Genomic DNA, 10,694 nt, shown 5'->3' on the forward strand with positions numbered 1-10,694 from the left:
AAAAAAAAAAAAAACCCCAAACCATGAAACTCTCACAGGATGAGATTCACTTCCATCCTGTGAGATGGGGGACCAGTCCTGGGATGCTGAACCAGTTACAGAATTTGTGGGAACCAGTGCAAAAGGAAAATGGGAGCCCCTTATTTAAAACTTATTAAGAATTTCAACAAGGTAACCACAGAGCAGTAAACCAAATATGGGCTTCTCTAAGTGTGGGGTCTTGATAGACTGTGCAGGTTTTATGTACATGAAGTTGGGTCTGCTGGGATGTCTAACCAATAATTTCAAAACTTTTATTTGCAGTCTTACTATTTTTTAAGAATTTGAAGAGTGATTATTTTTGTAAAAATTTTTTATTGGGATATAGTTGATTTATGAAGAGTGACTATAATCTCACAAATTCTGCAGAAAATAATCCCAGAAATTAAAGCCTGATAGAATGTAATTATCTGAATTCACATGTCTAACACGATTATTGGCACATATAGTTGTTTTAATGGCTACTGATTGGGGACAGGTAGATTAAGGAAAAGGTTTTGGTTCTAAACTTAGCTCTGCATTGTCCAGTTGAAGGAATTTAAGCATAGCACTTCAGTTTTTTCCCCTTGGTCTTACTTTATAAATCTAAAAAATGATGGACTAGGCAATAGATAATCTCTATAATTTCCTAATTCTGTGCTGTGCTTGGTCATGACATCAAGAGGTAATTAGAGCTTGAATTTTAGTTTTGTATTTACTAATCCTAAACATCCTAAACATCCTAAAAATTAAACAAATTTTTAAATATGTCCCTAATGTATGTATACATTTGTCATTGTTTACTTGCTCAGTTGTGTCTGACTATGACTCCATGGACTGTAGCCCATCAGGCTTCTCTGTCCATAGGATTCTCCTGGTAAGAATACTGGACTGGGTTGCCATTCCCTCTTCCAGGGGATCTTCCTGACCCAGGGATCAAACCTGCGTCTGTTTTGTCTAACCTGCATTGGCAGGTGGATTCTTTACCACTAGTGCCACTTGGAAAGCTCCATATATGTATATGTACATATGTAATTTTGAATAGGAATTCACAATTTACAAACCCCAGATGATGAGTAACTCCCCAAAATGGACCTCACTATTATTAACTGCCTGTGCGTAACACCATAAATCAAGAGATGAGTAGAAGAAATTTTTACTTCTTTCCAGACCATTAGTAATTTTCCTTCCAATAACTTGGAGTTTGGTCACAGGTTTCCTGAATAGTATTGAGTGCATGCACTTGTCTCAAGTCTCCGAAAAGGGTTTCTTGTCACTGAGACACCCTGTAAACATATTATGTGGGCTGTTTTTTTTTTTTGCTTGAGAGGGGCTACAATAAAGCAACAGGGCAGCAATGTAATTTCCACTCTCCTCATTTACTTTACATGAGGCTTTGGTCCCACAAATACTCTTTGACTTTGTTTTTGGGAAGATAGTTCCTCAAAGGATTTTCTGGCCTTTGTCACAAAAAATAATACATGGAATTTTTCCAGTAAGCCGGAGTTGGCTAAAGAGGCATAGCATCATGTTTCCAACATTAATCATGAACCCTCTTTAATTAAACACAAGCTTCCTACAGGTTAGTGCTGATAGCATTGGGGTTAGAACTTAAGGAAAATTGTGCATGTGTGTGCGTGGGAATGGAGAAGGCAATGGCACCCCACTCCAGTACTCTTGCCTGGAAAATCCCATGGATGGAGGAGCCTGGTCGGCTGCAGACCATGGGGTCGCGAAGAGTCGGACAGGACTGAACAACTTCACTTTCACTTTTCCCTTTCATGCATTGGAGAAGGAAATGGCAACCCACTCCAGTGTTCTTGCCTGGAGAATCCCAGAGACGGGGGAGCCTAGTGGGCTGCCGTCTATGGGGTCGCACAGAGTCGGACATGACTGAAGCGACTTAGCAGCAGCAGCAGCAGTGTGTGGGAAGCCCTGAGGAAAATTATCTTGAGAGAAAAGTAGGCCCTGAATTAAGCATTCAAGCTCACTTTTATTCAGTGCTGTCTATGGACAAATCTTCAAGCTACATGGCCTTTAGGAAAGAAAACGGGGCTGTAGAAGTGATGAAACAATATCTGATTTTAGGGAACTCGGTGCAGTATGGGAGAAGATACATAACTAACTCTAATATGAGATTGAAGGATCAAGACTCTAATAAAAATGTGAACCACTCTCCTAGGCCTATGTAGAGAATATGCAAGATTACTTTTAAGAAGGATAGTTTTGAGAGAACTCATGGAGATAATGATTTTTTAGGCTGGACTTGAATGGCTGGGTACCACTCTGAGAGGCACACATGTGGGAAATCAAGGAACAGCATGAGCAAAGGTTCAGGGTGTGCTTTTTTAGGAATGACTAGTCACCCTACATTCCTCAATTAGGAACAGTTCACTTCTACTGAGTGCTTACTATATGACAGGCAGAAGTCTTAGCACTTCATATCACCTGACAATTTTCAACTAAAGGCTGGAGGAGATATTAATATTAGGCTCATTTTAATGATAAGGAAATCTAGCTATAGAAGAGTTAAAAAGCTTACTCAAGATTAAATAGCTAGATAGCCATGAAGCCAGAATTCAAGCCTGCATTCATAAATGCAATACTGCTGTGTATACACTGCAGGTTGAGACACAAGGTGGGCTGGAACCAAATAGCAGAGGGTCTTCTGTGGCATCCCTAAGTACTGTATTTCATAAATAAATTACTAAGGGAGGAGAAAATATTCTTTTTTTTGTGTATTTGAAATGAAAAGAAATAAAAAAGTTAAAAAAGAATCCATTATTAGTGATAATTTGGAACAATTGATCATCTAGTGCTTTGCTGTTCAATATGGTAGCCTCCGTCTGCATGTGGCTACTGAGCATTTGAATACGGCCAGTCTAAATTGAGATGTGCCATATGTATAAAATGAACACCAGATTTCTAGAATTTAGTATGACAAAAAAGGATGTATAATATTTTATTAATATTTTTCTGAATTGATACATATTGATACATTTTGGATATATTGTCTCAAGTAAAATGTATTTTAAAATTATTTTTCTCTGTTTCTTTTTACCTTTAGTAATGGAGCTATTAGAGAATTGGCTTGCATTATATTTCTGTTGGGCATTGCTGGTCAAAGCAACATAGAGTTACGGTGGATATTATACTAACTGTCTTTGATAGAAGGACTTCCTACCACATTGGTTTTCTAACCACATTCTTTCCTTGCTTTCTGGCCATTTGCAAGAAAAATTTTAAGAGGCACCCCCTCTGTAAAGGTTTGAGAGCCCCTAGAATTTCCTTTTTAACTTGGTTCAAACCACAAAAGAATGATCAATGTAATCTCTGGATGAGGAGTCAACATTTTACGAGGGCAAAGGGAGGAGGTGTACAAAAATTTCCAATCCCTGGACGGTGTGAAGTGAAAGTGTTTTCAAAGGATCCCACAAGAATGGCATGGGTGGGCATAATGGGTCTGTCTCCTCGTCAAAAGACCCAAGGAGTTGAAAGGAAACTCTAACTACAACACCAAAATGCCACAAAACCATAGTTATTAATACCAACTAACTAGCATCTCTGTCTATCTGTCACCATCTCATCTTAAAAAACTTGTGAAAATACGTAATCTTGATGAGACTTCAATTAGGTATAAATACCAGCACCAAAAGGAGACACAGTACATTCTTCTGATCATCTGCAGATCAGCAATTAGAAAAGAAAGATCAGCTACCTCCTTGGGACCTGATCATAACACAGGAGCTACCGATTTCAACTACTCCGGCCTAACTCTCTCCTAAACAATGAAATATACAAGCTATTTCTTAGCTTTACTGCTCTGTGTGCTTTTGGGTTTTTCTGGTTCTTATGGCCAGGGCCAATTTTTTAGAGAAATAGAAAACTTAAAGGAGTATTTTGTAAGTATGATCTTTTAATGAGACTTTCTTGTGATTGAAATGACTTGATGTTTGATGTTGACTTGGAATTCTATCTATGATGGGCTCTCATCTCTAGTCTTCAGTCATTTTGAGAAGACTTGCTGTTATTGTGACTGTTAGCTAGATGTGTTTGTTTGTTTGGTTTTTTTTTTTTTTCTGACTAAACAATCTCTGCTCAGTTTGCTATAGAGATTTAGAAGGGATTCATGAATCTTCCAAAAGATGGGCATAATATGTGTATACATCATAGTGTTGATATTTTGTGATAAGAATCCATTCAACTATGATGTTAAGTAGCAAGCATACTGAAAAGACAGCTGAGTCTTAATTTTTGATTTCTCATGTTACTATAATGATGACAGTCAGAAGTCAAGATCAGCATTAAAAATGGTCATTTGACATAATTGATCAATTAAAGAAGATGAGGTCCTTAAATATTTGGCTTAAAAACAAAAACACTTATAGGTGTTTTTCTCTAAAAAGTCATTTTAAAATTTTACTATCCCATCTGGATTGTCTGTGAATTACTCTTGGACTCAGTCACTTGCTGAGATTTTTTTTGTAGGAGTTATAATCTAGTTTATATTTTAAAAAATTTTTTGTCTTGTTTTAGGAATTTCTTAAAAATTTATTTATGGTTAATTAAAATAGCTTTTAAATATTTTATCATATATCCAAATTTAGCTGTTATAATTATAGCTGGAGCTATCTTTTAAAGGCGATATAATACCTTATAGGAGGACACAGGTAGAGGTTATGAACCGTATACCATAGGGGGGCAGTATTTTATAGTGAGATGATGTTGTTGATTTTTTTTTTTTTAACTATACCTTTTTCTTACCATAGTAATTTGGGACAGTTGAAGTATCATCAGTCTTGAATGAGTTCATTGTGATGTTATATTAGTAAATAAGAAAGCAAAAATCACATGATAGTCTTTGGCTGTTATCCAACCGGGTAGCTTTTGTGAATATTTTTTGTTAAAACTAAACAGTGTTGAAAAGAAAATCAGTAAATAGTGCCAGCATCCAAGTTCAATAAAACTTGAGGTACATTTTTACAGCAATTTATGGACTAATTTTAAGCCAATTTTTTATTGTGTTGTTTTATTTTCCAGAATGCAAGTAGCCCAGATGTAGCTAAGGGTGGGCCTCTCTTCTCAGAAATTTTGAAGAATTGGAAAGATGTAAGCTGAACATTTCCATTTGGCTGATTTTCCTGTTGCTTTTTTTCTGATGGATAAAGTCACATCAACCTCTCTTTGTGCTCTTTTCTCCCAAGGAAAGTGACAAAAAAATTATTCAGAGCCAAATTGTCTCCTTCTACTTCAAACTCTTTGAAAACCTCAAAGATAACCAGGTCATTCAAAGGAGCATGGATATCATCAAGCAAGACATGTTTCAGAAGTTCTTGAATGGCAGCTCTGAGAAACTGGAGGACTTCAAAAAGCTGATTCAAATTCCGGTGAGATGATCTTAATGCTTTCTTTGGTATCATTGCAGAGGCTCTTACAAAGCACTTCATTCCCAGAAAATAGAAATTAGATACCAGGTGTAAAGCTCTGAAGTGAACTTGTGGTCAAAATGCCTCTTTGCTAGTTCTCTTTTGACTTGGGTGACTTTGCAGAGTCAGTTATTGGAGGCACTTAAGTCTGTGATTTTGGGAAAATACTGGCATTATGCCTATCGCACAAAGATGGGTGAATGGACAAATCAGTGAGGAGGAAGCAGAGAAGGAGTTGGGGTGATGGGGACAGAGTACTGAAAACCAGTTCTCCCATTGCCCCTTGTCTGTGTGTTGGAAATTCTCTTGCTTTGAATAGGTTGCATGTCTTAATGGAAAGAGCAGTGGGAGGGAGAGGGAAGAAGATGTGTGCTCCGCCCAGCTTAGCCACCAAAGAAATGTGTGACTTCAGATGAATCACAGGCCTGGCTGGGGCTGTTTCCTCATCTTAAAAGGAGCCTGTTGAGTTCACTGTAATTTCTACGGTCTCCTTTGCTCTAAAATTCTACAATGCCATGGAAAGAAAATGAGAATGAGATAGGAGAAAGGAATAGCCTTTGAGGAGACAAAGGCCCTCCCACTGTCGAACTCTGGTCAATCACCCAGATTGTATAGCCCAAGGAGAGGTGACTGCGTTTGTTTTTAGAAAGAAAATAGGTAGAATTGTCCTATCAATGAATTTTTAAAGTTTTTAGAAGCTGAAAGATCACTTTGAAGCATAAGGACAAGTCACATTTTCCAAAATTTTATCTAAGGGACAACGGTCTCCAGATTTTTTTGCGGGGGAGAGTTGGCTTTTGTATAAATAGGCTTGGGTGAGAAGAGGAGGGGTCCCATTATGACTTGTGCTTTCAGGATTTGTACCAGCTCTTGCTCTAACCTGGTCTGCCTCTCAACAATCTCATATAAGCTCCCAGGAACTGAAATAAGTGGTTGCTCTTCAAGATTTCTCTAGTCTCCCATATATTAGATGGTATGAGAGTGGCTTGGAAAAATTATATGTAATGTTTTCCATGTTCAGCAGATCTCCATTGGTTGCAGGCTAGAGAATGAAAAGGCACTGTTCCTGACCCAGTGCTGCCTCTGGTTGCTGTTCAGTCCTAGAGAAGTCCCTTAGTTTCTTGGTGATGCTTAGAAAACTGGAAAGTTATCACTTGTAAACACACAGCTGGTAGAAATTTTTCTACTCTGTTGTAACTGGGCCTTGAAAACAATAGGTTGGTCCCATCCTTCTGGAAGCTCCAAGCCTCCTTCTTCACAATGTGCAATCTTGAGTGAGTGCTCAACCATTGTCGTCTTTTGCTCAAATGTGAACATATTTAAGGCATGTTTTGCCTTTTTGTCTTGTAACTTAGAATCTCCTAGTCATTCTCAGAAATGTGGCAAGGTGGCTGCAGTGTTTCAGCTTTAGAAAGAAATGTAGTGGCAGAGCAAAGATGAAAGCAAATGGTCCTCATTTTATGAAGCATGAATTCACCTGTATTGTCCTACTGGGAAGAGTGAGAAAATAGTTCAATTTGCTGGAGTGGAAGGCAGGGTACCGGGAGATTGCTTTCATTTCTAACTTTATTATATAATACCAGTAATTGATTATTACCTTTAAATAAGATCTGTGTTTATTTTTAATCCCATCATGGAAACAATGAGACTGACCTAATTTGGAGGAAATTAAAAATAATGGTTTTCCTCCTTCTAGAACTTGGTGTTTATAAAGTACTGAACCTATACCAATGGTTTTCAAACTTGGGTGGTGCCTAAATCACCTGGTGATGTTGGTAACCACACAATGGCCCAGGCCTAGTCCGATTTCACCCATCTGGGTGTCAGAGTTCTTCATTAGGTCCTCAGGTTACTCTTTTACGCACCAAACATGAGAGCCATTGGCTATAGTAACTCATTTGATGCTTACAGCGAAGACTAAGTACTAAGTGATAGAAGTGACGGAGACCCTAGGGATCATCTAAACACTCTCCTCATACTTAGTGGAGAAAACAGAGATCTGGAGAGCCTCAGTGACTGGTTTAAAGTCAGATGTATTGCACACACAGAATTCACACCCACATTTTTCTGTCACTCTACTTCTGGGGTTTTTTCACTATATAATTTTCAGATGTCTGAAGTGGTAAATTTATGAATATGTGATGTGCTCCATCCTGTTACAGTACAACTATCAATTGAATTGTTATAATTTTAGTTTTTATCACTGAAGAAACCAACATTACATATTAAGGTTCATTACTGCTAGTGAAAATAATTTGTTTTAAAGAATACTTTGATTTTCTTGGGCCTAGACAGCAGAATATCCTAATGACTCATAGGCCTGAAATTAATTTTGCTGTTTTCTTTCCCAATAGGTGGATGATCTGCAGATCCAGCGCAAAGCCATAAATGAACTCATCAAAGTGATGAATGACCTGTCGCCAAAATCTAACCTCAGAAAGCGGAAGAGAAGTCAGAATCTCTTTCGAGGCCGGAGAGCATCAATGTAATGGTCCTCCTGCCTGCAATATTTGAATTTTTAAATCTAAATCTATTTATTAATATTTAATATTTTACATTATTTATATGGGGGATATATATTTAGACATCAAAGTATTTATAATAGTAACTTTTATGTCATGAAAATGAGTATCTATTAATATATGTGTTATTTATAATTCCTGTATCCTGTGACTATTTCACTTGACCCTTTTTTTTCTGAGTAACTAGGCAAGTCTATGGGATTTCAAGGTTTTATCTCAGGGGCCAACTAGGCAGCTAACCTAAGCAAGAATCTGTGGGTTGTGCACTTATTTCACTTGATGATGTAATGAATGCTGATAAATGAAATGATGCCATCTAGTCACTACTTATCTGAGACTAGATCTGGATTCTGAGCCACTACTTTGATGGCATGTCAGACAGCACTTGAATGTGTCAGGCTATATGACTTGTGCCCTGACAAAAACATAGCATCTCATCTCACCTTATACCTGGCGCTTCAGGATATCACTGACAATTGTGATTACACCCAAATGGAAAGTAATATGTTTGTTTAGTTTATCAATATTTAATATATATGAATAAAGTATAATTTCATAACTATGTATGTTGTGTCAGACTTTTTCTAAAATGGGGGCTGGGTTAAATGAAACACAGACTAATAAATTAATAGAAGGAGAGTCAATTTAACTGTGGAGATACAAGAGTTGGATTAAAATCTGCTCAAAGTGGTGTCTTTCTTCACTGACAATTTGCTGGTTTCCACTGTTCCCTTTGGTAGTTGTTTGAATGATATTTTCACAGCTGTGGAAAGTAGTCCAAATTGTTTAGCTTGGCACACAAATATTTACTTCTACTTTATCCCTCCTCAACTCCTCAGGGTATCCCTCATCTTGGTATCCCCTATTTCCTCTGGCCACTTTGGGTAAACACTGTTAGGTATGGAATAGTGAGTGGAAACTCCAGGGTGGGAAGCTTGGATTAGAATCTTAGTCCTGCCATTACAAGTGGTGTGACTTTTATACTCTCTAAGCTTCACTTTCCTCTCTGATAAAGAAGAATAATCATGCCTTTCTTATAACATGGTAGGCTTCCCAGATGGCTTAGTGGTAAAGAATCCGCCTGCCAATGCAGGAGACACAAGAGATGTGGGTTCAATCCCTGGATCGGGAAGATGCTTTGAAGGAGGATATGGCAACCTACTCCAGTGTTCTTCTCTGGGATATCCCATGGACAGAGAAGCCTGGTGGGCTACATAATATTGTAGTGAGACTTTATCCTTTCACTCAAGATATATTTACTAGAGCGCCTACTATGTGCCTGGTGCTGTTCTAAGTACTTGAGATTCATTTGTGAGCAAAATAAACAAGAATACCTGCCCTTTGGGAATTTCGAATTTAACAAAGGGGAGATAGTAAACAAAATACGTAATATGTTAGTAAATTGCATGCTATGTTAGAAGATGATTGGTGCTACAGAAAAAACGTAAGAAAGAATAGGGGAACTGGGAAAACTATTGGACAGAGCAAATGGGCTAGGGATTAAACTGAGAAATTATACTTGGCTTCATTAAAGAGATAACATTTGAGGAAACACTTGTGAGAGCTGAGAGGATTTTTGGCAAAGGAAACATTCTTGCAAAGGCTCTAAAGTGGAAATTTGCCTTGACTGGTAAAAGAAGTACCAGTAGTCCAGTGTGGTTGGAGCAAAATGGGTCAAGAATAACTCTTAAGTTTTTAGTTGAGCAACTAAAAAAGTGAAGTTGTCATCAACTGAAATGGGGAAACTAGAGTGAGCAGGGTTGGGGTGGAAAATCAGAAATTCAATTTCGAATGTTAAGTTTAAGGAATCCATTAGATTTTAAAGTGGAAATGACGAGTAAACTATTGAATAGATCAGTCTGGAGTTGGGAGAGAACTCTGAACAGTTGATATAAATTTAGAAATTGAGGGTATTCAGTTCAGTTCAGTCGCTCAGTCGGGTCTGACTCTTTGTGACCCCATGGACTGCAGCATGCTAGGCCTCCCTGTCCATCACCAACTCCTGGAGTCCACCCAAACCCATGTCCATTGAGTCGGTGATGCCATCCAACCATCTCATCCTCTGTCGTTCCCTTCTCCTCCTGCCCTCAATCTTTCCCAGCATCAGGGTCTTTTCAAAAGAGTCAGCTCTTTGCATCAGGTGGCCAAAGTATTGGAGTTTCAGCTTCAACATCAGTCTTTCTAATGAACACCCAGGACTGATCTCCTTTAGGATGAACTGGTTGGATCTCCTTGCAGTCCAAGGGACTCTCAAGAGTCTTCTCCAACACCACGGTTCAAAAGCATCAATTCTTCAGTGCTCAGCTTTCTTTACAGTCCAACTCTCACATCCATACATCCACTGGAATAACCATAGTCTTGACTAGACGGACCTTTGTTGACAAAGTAATGTCTCTGCTTTTTAATATGCTGTCTAGATTGGTGATAACTTTCCTTCGAAGGAGTAAGCGTCTTTTAATTTCATGGCTGCCGTCACCATCTGCAGTGATTTTGGAGCCCAGAAAAATAAAGTCAGCCACTGTTTCCATTGTTTCCTCATCTATTTGCCATGAAGTGATGGGACTGGATGCCATGATCTTAGTTTTCTGAATGTTGAGCTAGCAGGTATTTAAAGACCTAATACCTGTTGAACTCATGAAGATCATGAGTTTACATAGTGAAGAGAAGGAAAGAAAAGTATTGAATCTCAAGGTACACAATTGGCTTTGGGGTGTATAGTGAGGGCAAG

At 38.2% G+C, this 10,694-nt stretch overlaps 1 protein-coding gene across 1 annotated transcript; it reads left to right on the top strand.

Moving 5' to 3' along the window:
• Positions 1-3,099: 3,099 nt before the first annotated feature.
• On the top strand, positions 3,100-9,099 carry IFNG (interferon gamma). Its single transcript, XM_061416556.1, has 4 exons — positions 3,100-3,920; positions 5,059-5,127; positions 5,223-5,405; positions 7,799-9,099. Exons 1-4 carry the CDS (start codon positions 3,807-3,809, stop codon positions 7,931-7,933), a joined length of 501 nt encoding a protein of 166 aa, XP_061272540.1. The 5' UTR covers positions 3,100-3,806; the 3' UTR covers positions 7,934-9,099.
• The last annotated feature ends 1,595 nt before the right edge of the window (positions 9,100-10,694 follow it).

The sequence above is a fragment of the Bos javanicus genome, chromosome 5, assembly GCF_032452875.1.
Source record: "Bos javanicus breed banteng chromosome 5, ARS-OSU_banteng_1.0, whole genome shotgun sequence".
NCBI classification, from domain to species: domain Eukaryota; kingdom Metazoa; phylum Chordata; class Mammalia; order Artiodactyla; family Bovidae; genus Bos; species Bos javanicus.